The 17,250-nt window shown below is 45.4% G+C and overlaps 1 protein-coding gene across 3 annotated transcripts in view; it reads left to right on the top strand.

Moving 5' to 3' along the window:
• RAD54L2 (RAD54 like 2) overlaps positions 1–17,250 on the top strand; it is a 107,964-nt gene that overhangs the window by 88,810 nt on the left and 1,904 nt on the right. For all 3 annotated transcript variants that reach the window (XM_036074900.2, XM_078077653.1, XM_036074899.2), the window contains 12 exons: positions 1,021–1,363; positions 2,057–2,234; positions 3,488–3,739; positions 3,961–4,079; positions 5,647–5,765; positions 7,558–7,657; positions 8,433–8,638; positions 9,256–9,428; positions 9,890–10,086; positions 12,657–12,856; positions 13,967–14,056; positions 16,433–16,525. In XM_036074900.2, coding sequence (XP_035930793.1) covers positions 1,021–1,363; positions 2,057–2,234; positions 3,488–3,739; positions 3,961–4,079; positions 5,647–5,765; positions 7,558–7,657; positions 8,433–8,638; positions 9,256–9,428; positions 9,890–10,086; positions 12,657–12,856; positions 13,967–14,056; positions 16,433–16,525 — 2,070 coding nt within the window. The remainder of the gene's footprint in view (positions 1–1,020; positions 1,364–2,056; positions 2,235–3,487; positions 3,740–3,960; positions 4,080–5,646; positions 5,766–7,557; positions 7,658–8,432; positions 8,639–9,255; positions 9,429–9,889; positions 10,087–12,656; positions 12,857–13,966; positions 14,057–16,432; positions 16,526–17,250) is intronic.

Raw genomic sequence — 17,250 nt, 5'->3', positions numbered from 1 at the left:
AGCACCAAGTGAAATTTGAAGGTTATTGATATGAGTTGTATTGTCACGTGCCAGAAATCTTGGTCCCTAAGATCGGTGGGATGACCTCCCCTGGCTCTCAGAAGGTGCTGCTTTCCTTGCCTGCTGTGGAATTCTGGGTGGGCCATGCATAGGCTGGCTCAAGGAGACTCCCCTGCCCATTTGGCCCTGTTTCTCTCACAGAGCAGCTGGGAGAGTGACTGTTCCCCTCACCTCGCCCTAGAGGTGTTCTGGGATAGCATTAAGAAAATATAAAGTATTTAAATCACTAGCATACAGTGTGGTAATAATATTATGAATTTATAAAAGAATTTACCTCCGTTTTTTTTAGGGAAAGCCATTCTTCTCATAGTTGTAGTTCTGTTTCCTCTTCTAAGGGGTTTTTGCCCATTTGGGGACAAAAGTTTTTTTTAGGTTCAGTGGCTGTTTCATTTTATATAGGTCTCTTCATCTGTAGATTGTTCTAGGTTTGCTTCTGTGGTAGAGCTGGGATGAATTTGCCATTTAGCAATGACTGGCAGGTAACACCAGGAAGATTCTATCCTTTAGCTAACTTCCCACCAGCCAGCCTGCAGATGGTGCCAAGTCGCTGACGAGGGTGAGAGCCGACTGCAGTGTCTGGATGATTCCATCAGTCTCACCCAGACCCGTTTTTAATCCTAGTCTGGTACTCTGTAAAGTCACGCTCTCTGCTACCCAGTTGGCATAAGCCCTAGGAATGCAAGGTGTTTTACTTTTAGCCTAAAGGAAAAAAAAGCAAAAATAAGGAAAGGAAAGAGGGAAAAGAGGTATTTACTGCAAGAGTCAATAGTCCAGGTTACCATGTCACACCAAATGCGCAGGAGCCTGGATGTTGGCTCCCTTTCACTAATGGGGGCTGACTCTTGCTTTCCTGCTTCCTTCATTTCTTCTGTCTCCTCCAGGGTGCACCCCTACTTCTCATATTGTTGACTAAGAGCAGGCCCTCTCACCCTCTGACTCCGGATCCTCTTCCCTCCCTAGAGTTTGAGAAGGCCTTATGCCGCCCTGGCCCTGATGTGGTGATCTGTGACGAGGGACACCGCATCAAAAACTGCCAGGCCAGCACCTCACAGGCCCTGAAGAACATTCGCTCTCGCCGTCGGGTGGTGCTGACCGGGTACCCCCTGCAGAACAACCTCATTGAGTACTGGTGCATGGTCGACTTTGTTCGCCCAGACTTCCTCGGCACCCGGCAGGAGTTCAGCAACATGTTTGAGCGCCCTATCCTGAATGGACAGTGTATTGACAGCACGCCTCAGGATGTCCGCCTAATGCGGTACCGGAGCCATGTCTTGCACAGCCTCCTGGAGGGCTTTGTGCAGAGGTGAGCCATCTTTAGGGCCCTGTCTTTTGAATCCTCAGAGAGACCTTGGTGTAATGGGCATGTGGAGCTTTCCCAAAGGGGAACTGTTACAACAGGAGGGTCCCTTCTTAGTGGGTGATAGTAAAACTTCCCTTTTAATGAGTAGCTTTTCCTGAATAGCACACAAATGGTGGATAGCCGCTGTTTCAGTCCTCTGAAAGTTTGGCCTAGAAGTGCTTCCCTCAGAAGTTAATCTTTAAAGTTTCTAGAGATACCTGCCACCTGCTTACTTGCTGAGAAGCAAAAGAGAGCTAGCCTTCTGCTGACTTAGTGAAAACACAGAAGTGCTGGTTTTCGGGGCATGGCCTCACCAGTTTTAGCATCTCGGTGGATGTAGATAGGGTAGTCTAAAGCAATCCCCTTGTTTTTCCTTGTTAAGACGGCATGTGTGCAGAAAGCTTAGAGAAACAGCCCTGAATCTGGGTAGGAACCTGAAGTTTCCAATCTCTGCCACCCAGTCCTCTTTGCTCTAGTTCTTATCCTTAAAATGAGTTTCCTCTGAGGGTCACTAAACCAATCCTCATTATTGCAAGGCTGCTGTGAATGTGGAGATCCTCAAGAGGAGATGTGGCAGAAATGCAGAGTTCTTTTGTTTTCCTGCACTGACCCATCCTGGCCACACAGGCTTGACAATTCTGATCTCTGCCTTTGTAGGAGAGGCCACACTGTGCTGAAGATTCATCTCCCTGCCAAGGAAGAAAATGTAATCCTGGTGCGGCTCTCGAAGATCCAGCGAGATTTGTACACACAGTTCATGGACCGCTTCCGAGACTGTGGTAGCAGTGGCTGGCTGGGGCTGAACCCCCTTAAGGCTTTCTGCGTGTGCTGCAAGGTATGTTGAGGCCTCAGGGAATACTGACATACGGATGAAGGGTGCACATGGTCCCAAGGGAGTTATTTCTGCTGGGAGTCCTTGATAAAGGAAGAATAAAGTGAGAGGGGCCACCTTTGGTTGGCTGCATCAGAGAATAGGGGTTCCCAAGGAGAGATGTGCCAGTGTGTGCTGCACAGTTCCTGGGGGGTTGCTAGTCATAGCCTGAGATATAATTGGTGCTCCTTGCGGTTGTGCAGTTCATTTGAACAACTTGTACCAAATTTGAGAAATCACTTCCTTTCTCGCTGATTTTTTTCCCTTGCAAAGAAGGGGTAATGGAAGAACATTGCAGGGCAGTTTTTGACTGCTAGTTTAATCAAGATTCAAGAAATATATAGCTTAGACAAGTTGTTGGGGTACCTTCTGTTTGATTCTGTGTTTAATGAGATTGAGATCTCTTTCATCCTGATAATGCTTGAGATGGTTTGAGGACAGAAGGGCCCAGGTATCTTTAGCACTAAGCTTCATGAACAGGTGAGCATTTTAGCACATCTTTAGTATGTGCTCCCTGTTGCATAATGAGGGACCTGTTTCTTTGACAGCTCTCAGCCAACCTATTGAGTATTATTCCCGATTGACCACTGCTTTAATAAGTCAGCTGAAGGTGTGTGTCAGGGGACAGATGGGATTTCAAAATGGTTGTTTTTTTTTTTTTGTAGCTATAGTCCTAGACCAGGGCCAGGAAGCTACAGCAGACATGGTCTTTGAGGATGCTACAGTGCCAACGTGCCCTTCCTTTCCCCCCCCACCCCACCCCTCTGGTCCCCCGCACCCCAGGAATTCTCAACTCCTGCCAGAAATAGTCCCTGAAATGACTTCTGGTTGGTCATTTGTAAGTCAGATACATTTGTCCATAGGGAGAGATTAGTCTTGTTTCATATAGTAGTAGCCACGCAAAACGGGAACATTATTATTCTTATTTAAATAAGAAAGCAAGGCTTTTGACATAGGCTTTCTGATTATGTACCAAACATATGGGCATGCCCACTGGTAGGAACTCTTCCACTCGTGTTATGGCGATCACAGTTGGTTAGTTAAAATGAATGTGTCGGCTCTTTGGCTATGAGGGGGTTGGAGATACTTTGATTTTTGATGTGACAGTGTATGCTGTGGGAGGTGTGTGTTTGAGCAAGTGCATGTTTCCAGACTCCCTGGGATACCCTTAGACTGTTCCCTGCCCTGTGCCACTTCTCCTTTAACTTGAATCTCAGATCTGGAATCACCCGGATGTGCTATATGAAGCCCTTCAGAAGGAGAGTCTGGCCAATGAGCAAGACCTAGATGTGGAAGAGCTTGGCTCAGCGGGGACTAGTGCCCGCTGCCCGTCACAGGGAACAAAAGGCAAGGGGGAGGACAGCACCTTGGCCTCCTCAATGGGAGAGGCAACCAACAGCAAATACCTACAGGGGGTTGGCTTCAACCCTTTCCAGGAGCGCGGCAACAACATTGTCACATATGAATGGGTGAGTCAAGCAGATCCTTCTGTGCCCATAAACCACTGCTGAGAAGGGATGGTACAAATCCTATGTGGGGAAAGGGTGGGGGTTGCACAGTGTACTGTACTGCCAAGGTCTCTGCGGGGCATTATAAAGTTGTCCATGAGCTTCTGCTTTGGGAGGAGTGAATTTTATATCTAGTGTTCTGGCATGGACCTGCTGTAAGCTGCCTCATTTCTCTCTTGCAGGCCAAGGACCTTTTGACTAATTACCAGACTGGGGTCTTAGAGAACTCTCCCAAGATGGTACTGCTTTTCCACCTGATTGAGGAAAGTGTGAAGCTTGGGGATAAGATTCTCGTGTTCAGGTAGGAAGAGAAATTCCCCTATGACATTGTGTATCTGTAGTAGAGTGACACAGCCCCTACAGAGTGAGACCGTCTGGGGTCGCCACAACTCCCCCTACTTTTTTTTCTTCATGCCTCTGCAGCCCAGTGCTTCTGGTGAGGACCTTCTTGCATTTCATCTCTTTCTTGGAGTTTCTTATTTTGCCCAATGTGATTTCTCTGCAGAGAACAATTTAAACATTGGGGAATACTGACATCAGAGGTCATAGTCTAATCCTTCAAATTATGGCCCAGGTCAGATCTGGCCTGTGGCCTGCCTGAGAGCTAGTTTTTACATTTTTTTTTTTTTTTAAGATTTTATTTATTTATTTTAGATAGAGTGTGCATGTAAGCAAGCTGGGTGGTGGTGGGGCAGCCAGAGGGGGAGGGAGAGGGACAAACAGACTCCCCACTAAGCATGGAGCCCAACGTGGGGCTCACTCTCACGACCCTGAGAGCCAAAAGAGAGACCTGAGCCAAAATCAAGAGTCAGACATTCAACCAACTGAGCCACCTAGGCACCTAGTTGTTACATTTTTAAAGGGTTTTTTAAAAAAAGAAGAAGAATATTTGACAGATTGTATGTGGTCTACAAAGCCTAAAAATATTTACTATCTGGCCCTTTACAGAAAACATTTGCTGACTTCTGGTCTAATGTGCTTTGGTCTTTCCCCAGCTTTTATTTTTATTTTTTTTAATTAAAAGATTTTTGTGGGGGCACCTGGCTGGGTCAGTCAGTAGAGCATGCAGTTCTTACTTTCAGGGTTTTAAGTTCAAACCCCACGTTGAGTGTGTAACTTACTTTAAAAAAAAATTATTTGTTTATGTATTTATGTATTTATTTTTATGCTTTGTGTATAAAGTCAAATAAGTTAATGTGATTTGTTCCAGAGTCACATTCTCAGTCTGGCCAGAACTGTGATGTCCATCAAGACCTGACTCCTCAGGGAAACAGATATAAAATTGATTGTTTTTTTTGTTGTTGTTCTGACTAGATTATGCTCCAATGAGAGCTAAATGGCAGGAGCCTGGCTTGGGAGCCTCGCAGAGTGAGGGTTTCCATGGGTGACACACTTTGAGAGGATACCAGTGATTCTAACTGGGGGAGTCTAGTGTTCCATTTCAAGTTATCACTTCTGAGGAGACTGCCTCTCTGTATAACTTGAAAGTAGCCAAGTGATTCTGTCTCCTTAGTAAGACCCATAATATTGATTGTGACCTATAATTAGATCTTATGTATATTCATGTAATGTTAGTTTTTAAAGCTGATGCTGTTTGTTACTATGCACTGAGCTAAACCCCGGAATTTTTCAGTTGAGGAAGTAATAGGGTAGCAGATTTAGTGGGGTGCTGACAATAAGTGTATAGATGACTCTGCTCCCATTATGAGCTAGGGAGAACACCCTTGGTGGTTCTTTGTGGGGTTACCTCATGGGTACAGGTTCTGGAAGCTCCCACTGTCAGAAGGCTGCACATGGTGGTGAGCCCATTGGGGAACAAGATTCCCTTGGGTCTGTGAGCCTTCTGAACCAAATGTTGTCCCTTCCAGCCAGAGCCTTTCCACCTTGGCTCTCATCGAGGAGTTCCTAGGGAAACGAGAAGTGCCCTGTCTACCTGGTGCTGATGGGCAAGGAGGACAGAAGTGGGTTCGAAACGTCAGCTACTTCCGTGAGTTCATTGCTGCTTTGTTGCTGGAGTCTTGGCAGGGTCTCCTTAAGGGTTCTCTTTCTTTCTCTGCCTTTTTATCTTCTACTCTGTTCTCCATCAAATGCATAGGAGTATCTGGAGTAGCCAAGGAGCAAGGAGATATTGAGAGCAAGCTGCTGTGTGTGAGGCATTATACTAGGGGCTGGGAAGCTTGGGCAAGATAGGGGAGAGCCGAGAAGTAGAAGGCATAAGCCTTGTCTTCATCTGACAACTCCAGGACAAATACAAAGTAGCACTGGTCGAGTGCCCTAACAGGTTCTAAGGAGAACAGAATCATTGCGGGGAGGATGGTTGGAGAAGGCTTCCTGGAGGAGGTGGAACTTGCAGTAGACTTGGAAAGATGGGGAGAATTTAAATATATAGAGTTAGTGTGGCCCAAAGGTCATTCTAGGAAGAAGGAGCAGAGTGAATATAAATAAGCTCAGATCATGCATTCTCTATAGTGGAGATAGTGTCCCTAAAGGGGTGAAAATTAGTTCTTGAGGGGACAAATTTTTTTTTTTTAACTTTTCAAAAGTATAGAGCACAAATAGGCATGCAGTAAATAAACATATACAGTATATCTGTGGTATTTAAAAATTCTTGAGGGTAATGTTGATTGGGGGAAAAATGTATAAAAAGGCTCCTTAAGAGGGCAGTAATGAAAAACAAAAGTTGAGAAATACTAACTTCAGGTGCTTACTGTCCAGATACTGACATTTGGGCCAGATAATTCTTTTTGTAGGGAGGCTGACCTGTGCATTGTAGGATGTTTAGCAGCGTCCCTGGTCTCTACTCATTAGGTGGCAGTGGCGTCCACCTAGTGATAACCAAAAATGTCTCCACACGTTGCCAGATGTCCCCTGTAGGATGTGGGGACAGGGATATCACCCTTGTTGAGAAGCAGTGGCCTAAAGGTAGTATTTAGAGAATGGAGGGACAGGGGCTAGTAGGAAGACCCCCAGCACAGGGTCTAGCCCACAGCCTTGTGTTGACTGTAGGCTTGCCCAGTGAGTCAGTGCTGAGCTGTGCTTGGAAATTGTGGGAACTCAGGTTGGAAAGGTAGGTTGGGTGTCAACTGAGAGAGCTTCTAGTACCAGGCAATTAAACTAAGGCTTCCTATAACGGTAGCAATCCAGTTCTCCATGTGGTGTTTCATCTCCTTAGTTTCGCCCTTTTCTCTGGGGTGACAAATGTAGCCCCCCTCCTCTCTTATTCATGCTTCTTCTTAACTGAAGGTTACTTTTTCTTCTTCCTTTGAACTTCCCTCTTTTCAACCATATGCCCTGTCCCACTGCTCCAGATCTATTCCTTTTAATGTCTCCTTAGAGCAAGTTCTTAATCATAGGAGCTTTTAACAATGCAAATTCCTGATGGAGGGACATCATCCATATCAAAACAGAACTCTTGCTCCTTCTGCACTCACCAGGATTTACAGGTCTGAGGCAGAGAGGTCACCCTGAGCCAGTGTTTACCAAGCTTCCCTATTTAGGGTGATTCTTCTTATGCCCCCTGAAGTCTAGGAACCCTGGCCTTAGAATTGACCTAAAATACTAAAGGGAGAAACATAGTTTATAATTCTTGTTGCACATGGGGGTATTTTTAATTATAGGTGTCTGGGTCTCACTGTAGACCCATGGAATGTCCAAGGGAGTGGAATCTGGGTATTGTAGTGTATTTGTTTCTTTCGTTTTTAAAACACATTTGCCCAGTGATTTTGCTGTGTACCCCTGCCCTCATCTGTCCATTTCTTGTGGTTTTTCTTCTCTCCTAGGGCTAGATGGTAGCACCCCTGCCTTTGAGAGGGAGCGGCTCATTAATCAGTTCAATGATCCCAGCAACCTCACCACCTGGCTGTTCCTTCTGTCCACAAGGTGAGTGCATCCTGAGAGGGGAGGTCAGAGGGCTGTGTTCAGGGCAGTTGGTCACATAGGCAGATACCCGAAGACTCATCAGAGTTCTGTCAGAAGAGATCTGCTCAGGTATGTGACTTGTTTTTGAGGTCAGAGAGGAGACCCCAAAATGAAGTTGTGTTAGGAGGGTAATCGTGATAGTGTCATGAAGTTCTTTGAGACCTTCATTAATAATGGGCATAATTAGCTTTTTCTCTCAGGAGTGTTCTGAGCCTTAGATGATGTGATTAATGTGAAAGTGCTTTAAAAAGTGGAAAGTGTAAAAAAAAAAAAAGGTAGAAAGTGTAATGTAACTGTAAAAGACTGATGGTAGTAATATTTGTCATGCCAAGCAGTTTGAAGGCTGTGCTGCTTTCTGCCATCACAGTGCCCTTGATGGGTATGAACTAGTCATTTTCCAAGGCTGGTAGACTAAACACACCAGAAACATCTGCATGCAGACGTCTCCCTTCAAGTGACATTACTCTGTGGCCAGGATGCAGGGGCCTTACCTGTTACAGAGGAGTGGAGAGTGGGTTTTCTTTCTGAGCTGGTAGATACTTCTGTGTTGGATTTTCAGGGCATATTTTTCAGTGCTTGAGGAATGTACTGTTCATCGGCAGGACAGTAGAATCCTCCAATGTGTTGTACTTAGGACAAAGGAGGTAATACTGGGGCAGGAGTCACAGAGTGAAACCAATTTAAAATCTGTCTTTAATAACTAAAAGTTCTGTGATCGTTGGCTTGTGTTTTAAAGGGCCGGGTGCTTGGGTGTGAATCTGATCGGTGCCAACCGAGTGGTGGTGTTTGATGCTTCCTGGAACCCTTGCCATGATGCCCAGGCAGTATGTCGGGTATACCGTTATGGCCAGAAAAAGCCCTGTCACATTTATCGCCTTGTGGCTGATTTCACCCTTGAAAAGAAGATCTATGACCGTCAGATTTCCAAGCAGGGCATGTCAGGTGGGGCATCTTTCAGGCTCAATACTATCCTTATTGTATCAGTGGTGGGAGGACAGGGGCAGGCTGTGGGAACACAGGTAGGCTTTGAATCACAGAAAGCAGTTCCTCCCATCTCATTCCGATTCAAATAATTGCTTTAAGGGGCCCCTGAGTGGCTCATTTGTTAAGCGTCCACCTTCTGCTCAGGTCATGATCCCAGGGTCCTGGGATCGAGCCCTGCATCGGGCTCCCTGCTCAGCGGGAAGCCTGCTCCTCCCTCTCCCACTCCCCCTGCTTGTGTTCCCTCTCTCTCTTTGTCTCTCTCTGTCAAATAAATAAATAAAATATTTAAAAAAGAAAAAAAAATAATTGCTTTAAGATGGGGTTGACCTCAACTTGTCGAGGGCAGGTATAATGAAAAGAGCTGAGCTAGGTGTGCAGGTTTCTTTTTTGGTATTTCCATTTCACCAGGGCCTCACACCTGGTCTTTGACTTTGAAATATGGGATAGCCTGAGATAGTTTAGATATCAGTGACAATTATGCCCCCCACAACCTCTCTCTCTGCCAATCTGTGTAGCTGTGCTTTTGTAGTCTTCTCAGCCGTGTAGTGACTTTCTCCATGTCTTCTCCCTTCTAGATCGAGTGGTAGATGATCTTAATCCAATGCTGAACTTTACCCGGAAAGAGGTGGAGAACCTACTGCACTTTGTTGAGAAGGAGCCAGCTCCCCAAGCATCCTTGAACATAAAGGGGATCAAGGAGCCAGTCCTGCAACTTGCCTGTCTGAAGTACCCTCACCTCATCACCAAGGTGAGAACCTGGAGGGAGGCTTATCTGAGGTTTTGTTTCATGCAGAGGACTTGAACTAAGCTCATTCTTCTCCTTGCCACATGCAGTCCCCCAACCACCTATTCCCACCCCAGTCTTGTCCTAGGAGTGCTCAGCTCAGCCATGTGGAATAATTTGGCCAGTGTGAGTTTTTCCTAGCAGAAAGAAGGGGGAAAATTATAGAAATGTAGTCTGTTAATTCTCTGAACGCTCCCATCCTTTTGATATAGAAGGCAGACTTGGGTTTTGTAAAGGTGTGGCTGGGTTAGAGTTGTGAATTATACTTTTGACAAAAAGACAGTAAACCTGCCTGTGTGTCTGTGAGCAGGCTCTTTGCAAGTGCTGGAGATAGCCCTTTTTTGTTTTCAGAGGAAGCCTCATTGTATTTCAGTCATGTTGGCACAAAGAGTGGTAATTAAATCAACATCCTCCTGTGTCCCCAGGAGCCTTTTGAGCATGAGTCATTGCTCCTTAACCGAAAGGATCACAAGCTGACCAAGGCTGAGAAAAAAGCAGCAAAGAAAAGCTATGAGGAAGACAAGCGCACATCCGTCCCCTACACCCGCCCGTCATATGCGCAGTATTACCCTGCCAGTGACCAGAGCCTGACCAGCATCCCTGCTTTCAGTCAGAGAAACTGGTGAGTCACTGAAATGGGAGGAAGGTCTGCTGCTGGGCCAGGCCCAAACCTTTTGACTGGTTCTGTTTTTAAACAAAGGGAAAGCCTACAACTTGCTCGTTGGCTGTTGTGAACTGACAGGTTCTGCTCTTGGATGAGGTGCCGAAGCAGTTCAGCAGCCCTGGTGTTTTAAGTAGTGGCTCTGGCTGGAAGAGTGAGCCACTGGCCTTGTGCCTTAGAAGAGTCTTTCTGAACTCCTGGAGAAGGTGCAGCTTTCTAAGACACAGAGGCCCAACCCTCCCACACCGCTGCCTTCATATCCATAGTGCCTTGGGCCTAGATCTTGCTTAAGCAGTGAAGTTCAAGGGTGAAGGCCAAGTCTTTTGTGAGTCCTGGATTGCAGTCAAGGAATTCTCCTACTCTTAATGGGATTTGATTCCGTGGTTGTGCCACGATCCTGAGGAAAAAAATCTTTTTCTTGAGTACAACTTCTAGAACTGTTCAGAGTATGAACACATTGGAAGCCAATTGCTGAGTGAAGAGAGAGGCTCTCTGTAAGAAATTACCTTTATCTGTGTTTAATTTTTTTTTTTTTTCATTTCAAGACAAAGTACCTCATAGGCCTTACCAGATTAGCCGCCTGATTGAGTGGTTTGTTTAAAAATTTTTTTATTATCTTGAATTAAAGATTATTATTTTATTTGAGGGGGATTTAAAACTTTTTTCTTTTTTTAAAGAAGATTATTTATTTGAGAGAGATTGAGCAAGAACAGAGCATGCGAGAACTGGGGCAGAGGGAGAGGGAGAAGCAGGCTCCTGGCTGAGCAGGGAGCACGATGTGGGGCTCGATCCCAGGACCCTGGGATCATGACCTGAGCCGAAGGCAGACGCTCAACCGACTGAGCCACCCAGGTGCCCTAAAACTTTTTTCTTATGAAGATTCCATGTTAAAAAAAAAAAAAAAACCTGATAAATGAGATTCTAAAGGAGCTGAAACCATGTAAATTTTATGGAAGACTCTAATATTTGGTGAGTAAATTTGCTACTTTTTAAGTATAAGTTGCTTTCAAGAAAAACGTTATTCTATTTCAAAGCCTTCAGACTTTATTTCTGTGTCATTTTCCAGGATACTGTTGCCTGGGAATGTTCTCCTTTCTTGTCCTCCACCCCTTTTGTTCTCTTTTCTGGCCTTTCCCATGTAACAACAGGAATGGACAAAGCCTGAACTCAGTGGGAGAAAAGCCATGTTGGGGGAAGATGTGACAAATGGGCTGGTCTCTGAGGCGATGTCAGCTCCTTTTCTGGTCCACCTCTGGCCCCGTGGGAGGCACTAGCCTCTCACAATACTTGATGAGCCATACTATGATCCTGCTGATTCCTCATCCCATCTGGGTGTATGTGAGGAGGGTTTCCTGCCCAATTTCCTCGCTTCAGCTCCTCCAGAGTAGGGGGCTTGGGCTGGGTTCCTGTTTTCCTGACTTTTACCCTGATTTGACTTTGGATCCTGGGGAGAGTCCTACTGACATCTGACCAGAGCCCCTACCTCCTGAAAAGCCACCCTGGGCAGATTGAGGAAAAGGGACCCAGACGTGGTGAACTTGGGGTGCTATGTGGCCTATCTGGGAATGTGGGAGTCCAGACAGGGCCCAGAGGGCTGCCCAAAGGTGCCTATAGCAACCTCAGAGCAATGTTCTTCAGTCAGGTAGAAGAATATACCAATCCAAGGAAGTTCTCCCCCAAAACTAAAGACCAAAGGCACGAAACTTTAGAGAGCTTATTGAAAAAAAATCTTAAATCAGGAGTAGCTTTCTCAAGGTACCAACGTCCAGTTGAAAAGAAGGTGGAGAATGAGGAGTGTGTCACTGACCATTTGGCATGCTGGCATAAGACATGCACAGCCAGTGTGCTCAGGCTGGCGATGGCCATGTGCCATTCAGAAGCCTGGATTCTGTGAACAGCTTTTTGGTGGCCACTGCTTTTGTGGTAGTCATGACTTAGAGGGGCACTTTGGACACTGGCCCCTGGAGGAGCCCAATGAAAGGTAATATGGAAGAGAGAGAGGTGTCTGCATTACTTACAGAAACTTGAGGTTCCAGAGAGTAAAGATGGTTGAAGTTGGACAGATGCTCTCTCAAGATCACCTGAATGTGTGGCATCACGTGGCCCTTTTTACTTGGGTGAGGAGGAAAATTCCACCTATTTGTCTTCAACTTGGCATGCACTGTGTTCTGAAGAACTTTTCCTCCCTTATTGCATCTTTACCAAACTTCCCTCAAGGACTAATTCCTAATGTATATAAACAGTCCAAATTCTAAAGGAGTAAATGTCACCTCACATCTCCAAAAAGGTATTATCCTACCAACATCTGATTCTTCTTAGAATCTAAGAGGTTTTATCCCTTGCTGCCATTTGATCTTGGTCCTGCCCCTAGTCTCCTTTTGAACTGGCCATACTCTGCAGGTTCTTTGATCCTTCTCAGCAGCAAGTGAGGCTGTAGAATGGGGGAATCTGGAGAAGCTCTGCAGCCTTTGCAGAACAGTAAGTAAGGGCTCTTCTGCCGAACTCTTAGTGTGTTTGTCCTTCCCTCACAGGCAGCCAACACTGAAGAGTGATGAGAAGCCTGTGGCCAGTGTTCGTCCTGTGCAGTCCACTCCCATCCCCATGATGCCCCGGCATGTCCCACTGGGAGGCAGTGTAAGCTCTGCCTCCAGCACAAATCCAGCTATGAACTTCCCGATCAACTACCTGCAGCGTGCGGGGGTCCTTGTGCAGAAGGTGGTCACCACAACAGGTTGGGAACTCCTAGGTCCTCTTCCAGGGCTGCCTGTCCCTTTACTTTGTTCATTCAGGAAGTATTTATTAAACACCTTTTGTATTCTGGGCCTTACTACGTTAGCACTGTGGGTAAAAATAGAGAAGATAGTCCCTGATCTTGAGGAATTTGCATTCTAATGGAATATCTTAAGAATTATAACACTGGGTTATAGTACTGGGTTTTCTTAAATGTGATGTGTGGGATAGACTGTGAGCACTGCAGAGATTGTGGAAATGTCACTGGGACACAGGGTTGGTCTGAGAGAGGTGTGAATGTGTTGAGTCCTGCCTGACTATAGGGTCAGCTGGGTATAAAGGATGACTGTCAACCTCCCTACTTAATTAGAAGACCTGAAAGTCACTTGCTTCTTTCTTTGTGAGTTTGATACAGGTTGAGCATAGTGGGCCTGTGGTAGGAGGCTGGCAGCCTGTCTGTCTCTGCGATTGGTTCTGTGATTCAGGGTAATTGGGAAGGAAAGCATTTCGTGGAGCTGTGTTTCATTGTATTATCTAGAAATATTCATGGTACATAAATTTTAATAAAAATATCTTGTTTTTTTGAGTATGAAAATAATGTGGGTCCATTGCAAAATCATTGTGAAATGGGCAAAAACAAAAAGAGAGCCCCTTGAGATCCTACTTCTCTGCTGATTCTTGAACATACTTTTTATTCTTTAGTTAGGTGTGGAGTAATGCCAGCAAGGAAGAGGATGAGGCCACTTTTGGGGCCTAAAGTGATGTGGAGCAGATGGATGCAGATAGCTTAGGGGGGAAGAAAATAAACAAACATAGAAATAACCATCTGAACTAGAACTTTCTCCAAATTAAAACTCTATGAATTTTTAATTAAATGAAAGGAAATTGATCAGAAAGATGATTGGATTTCTAAGAAGTTTCTCGTTTTCCTAGTATTCTTTGCTAGACAGCTGCGAGAGGAGGCCCTGCTTGCCCCATCCTCCTTAGTTCAGACCTCCACTCTACTGAGAGGCTTTAGGGAAGCCACTGAGGAACAGGGGTGGATGTGGACTTTGCATCTTCTTTCCCTCTCAGTCAGGTAATCTAAATCTGAGGTCTCTGTCTTCACTAGATATTGTTATTCCTGGACTCAACAGCTCCACAGATGTACAGGCAAGAATTAATGCTGGTGAGAGCATCCACATCATCCGTGGGACAAAAGGTGAGAGCCTGACTAAGATGCCCATCCTCTACCTTTGGTTCAGAGTGTGGGGCTGAGAAGCAGAAGAAATATATATGGCTTGAGCTGGAGGAAGGATAGGAATTATCCTATAGAGTGTCACATGTAGGAGAAGCATGAGAAAAAGACATTTCTAGGAGCTTAGCAGAGTTGGGGTGGGCCCAAAAGAGATTTGTCAGTGGCTTAAAAGAAGAGAGTTAGGGTCCATGCATTCCCATATTTGCCATTGTTTTTATGGAGAATCCTGAGGTGGGTTTGGATAGACGCTGTGTTTTGTGTCAGTCTCAGCCTGTTGATAGTGATGCTATCAGCTAGAAGTTCCTCACCACTCACCTAGTAATTGTGGCAAGCCCCCACAGACATTTGTCAGAGCCAGTGTCACGGCTGGACTGGCACTTGTGGTTCTTACTATGATTGCAAGATGTTACCTCAGCTAAACCATCAGTGAACTTTGAAAAAATAAGGTTTATTACTCACAGATCCTGGAGGGTACATAGCACCCCAGGGCCACACAGTGAGGTGATGGGTAAAGAGAGAGAGAGAGAGGGAGAGAAGACTTGGGGCTCTGTTAGAGTCCAGGAGTTGGGGTGGTTAGAGTTCTGTGGGTTTACTCTTCATTGGTGAATTTAAAACATAAGAGCTGGAATTAGGGCATGGGAAGGGAAAAGCAGGGTCCCTCGAGGTTCAGTTTTCTGGATTACTCTGGGATTTCTAAAAGGGGAACTTCATGGATGGGGACAGCCTGGTTCCTTATCTAGTTGTTTAGCTAGTAGCTGTGTCATATAGGTGCAATTTGTTTATTCGAGATAGATACCTTACCCATCAAAAGCTTAGTGCCTGGCATTTAAACTACACACAGGGAGACCAAAAGTGGAGGGAAGGAGCTGTGGAATGGATTATAAACTAACATGTATGTTGTTGTGTCATCTTGCCTACTTGCTCAGAGTGGGGTGGAGGTCTCCAACTAGGAAGTGTGTTGGGTGGATGAATTAGTATATGTGGGTTGCATGACAGATATTTTGAGTGTGGTAATTTAAGATTTATTTATTTATTTTAGAGAGGGGTGGGGGAGGAGCAGAGGGAGATGGGGAGAGTCCTAAGCAGACTGCCCGCTGAGTGTGGAACCCAGTGCAGGGCTCGATCCCAGGACCCTGAGATCACGACCTGAGCCAAACCAAGAGTTGGATGCTTAACCAACTACACCAGCCAGGCGCCCCTTGAGTGTAGTAATTTAAAAAGTCTGCTGCCTGTGGCCCCCTTACAGAGGGAGATGAGATTGCTGGGATGAGAATTCTGGACTGGACATTGTCAGGATGTAATCTGAGCCTATCGTTCATATCATCCTTTACTGTATGAGGCTCCCTGAGGTTCTTTGTTTAGCAAGGAGATTTTACCCTAGCCTCTGTTGGGTCAAAGTACCTTTAGGCTCAGGGAAAAGATGCCATGAAGCACATGACACACAGAGATTATACCCAGCCCCCTTACTAGGCTCTTCCTAGCCTAGAGCATGGGTTAGCAAACTATGGCCCATGGGCCAAATCCTGCCTGCTTCCTGTTTCTGTACCTATGAGCTAAGCATGGGTTATACATTTTCAATTGGTTGGAAAAAAAAAAAAGAATAATATTTTGTGGAACCTGAAAATTATATGAAATTCACATTTCAGTGTCCGTAAATAAAGATCTTTGGAGCACAGCCAACCCCAGCTGTTTTCATGCTATAGTAGCAGAGTTGAGTGGTTGCAACACTTTGGCCCACAAAGGCAAAAATATTTGCTCACTGGCCCTTTAAGAAAATGTTTGCTGACCTCTGACTTAGAGGCAACCCTGACCTTCCAGGAGATTGATCAAAAGACAGAGAAGGTAGGTTAGTGCCCTGTGGGAATAGAATGCTGGTCTTGAATTATTCTTACCAAGGGAGAAAAGGGTGTTGAGGCAATGAGGCTCTTTCCTCCCAGATCAAGAGGAGGACCCTTGCCAGAGTACTTTGCCCAGAACCAAGGCAGCCAACTTACTCTCTCCCAGCATCCCGTTTATTTCTTCCATTGCATTAACCTTTCCCAGTATTTTCTGGCATCATTGTCTGTCTCCTCCCCATGAGACAGGGCCCTTTTCTGTCTGTGTTCTTCAGTGTTTAGGACAATGCCTCATATGTGGTAATTGTGCCCTGTTTGTGGAATGAATGAATAACATCGGGTCCACAGCTCAGCCACTACACTTGCCATTTCAGGGGTCTTGAGAGAGGGTGTGAGACCTAATTTTATAGCTGTTTCCCAGCCCATGGTGCCTAAGCCTGGAGTTTCCCAGAGTTGGCTGATTGCATGTTGGCTCCTAGCAGTCTTCCTCCTGTTTTCTTCTTAGGGACGTACATCCGCACCAGTGACGGGCGGATCTTTGCTGTCCGGGCAACTGGCAAACCGAAGGTCCCGGAAGATGGTCGGATGGCTGCCTCAGGTATAGTGGCTTTTACTTTCTTTTGACCTACACGGCACATTTTTATTTGTTTTGGTTTGGTTTGTAATTAATTTATTTTTTGAATAATGTGTACATGGTTCATAATTCAAAAGGTATAAGGGGGGTAAAGTAAAAAGTAAGTTCTTCCCCCTCCCCCAAGCACCCAGTCATCTATTGCTCCTTTCTGGTGGTGCTGCTCTCATTTACTTTTTTTAGAGATACATTATATATATACCGGTATGTATGTGTGCACCTGTGTGTGTGTGTGAGTCTCTGTGTTAAATATATATACATAAGTTTTCTTCGTTCTTTTTTTTAAGATTTCTTTATTTACTTGAGAGAGAGAGAGAGAGAGAGAGCAGGTCAAAGAGTGTATGTGTGGCACATTAACGGTGTTAAGAGGTCTGGCCAGGTTCCCCTCTACAGGAGTGGCTCTCATCTATCCTCCTGCCATGGAGTATGAGCACTACACTGCTCTTGTTCCCAATTTTTGTTATGGCAATTTCCATACCTACAGACAAGTTGAAAGAATAGCACCCATGTACCCCGCATCTAGTCATCCAGTGACTGTTACTGTTCTCGTAAACTTTCTTCTGTCTCTCCCTTCCTCTTACTGGAACTATCTGGAAGTTGAAGATGTCATGTCACTTCACCTTTAAATACTTCAGCACATGTCTCCTAAGAATAAGGCCATTCTCCTTCTAGCCACAACACCATTATCACAC

Source organism: Halichoerus grypus, chromosome 1 (assembly GCF_964656455.1).
Source record: "Halichoerus grypus chromosome 1, mHalGry1.hap1.1, whole genome shotgun sequence".
NCBI classification, from domain to species: Eukaryota; Metazoa; Chordata; class Mammalia; order Carnivora; family Phocidae; genus Halichoerus; species Halichoerus grypus.
The sequence above is the reverse complement of the archived record's forward strand: the minus strand, read 5'-3'. Positions and strand labels throughout refer to the sequence as shown.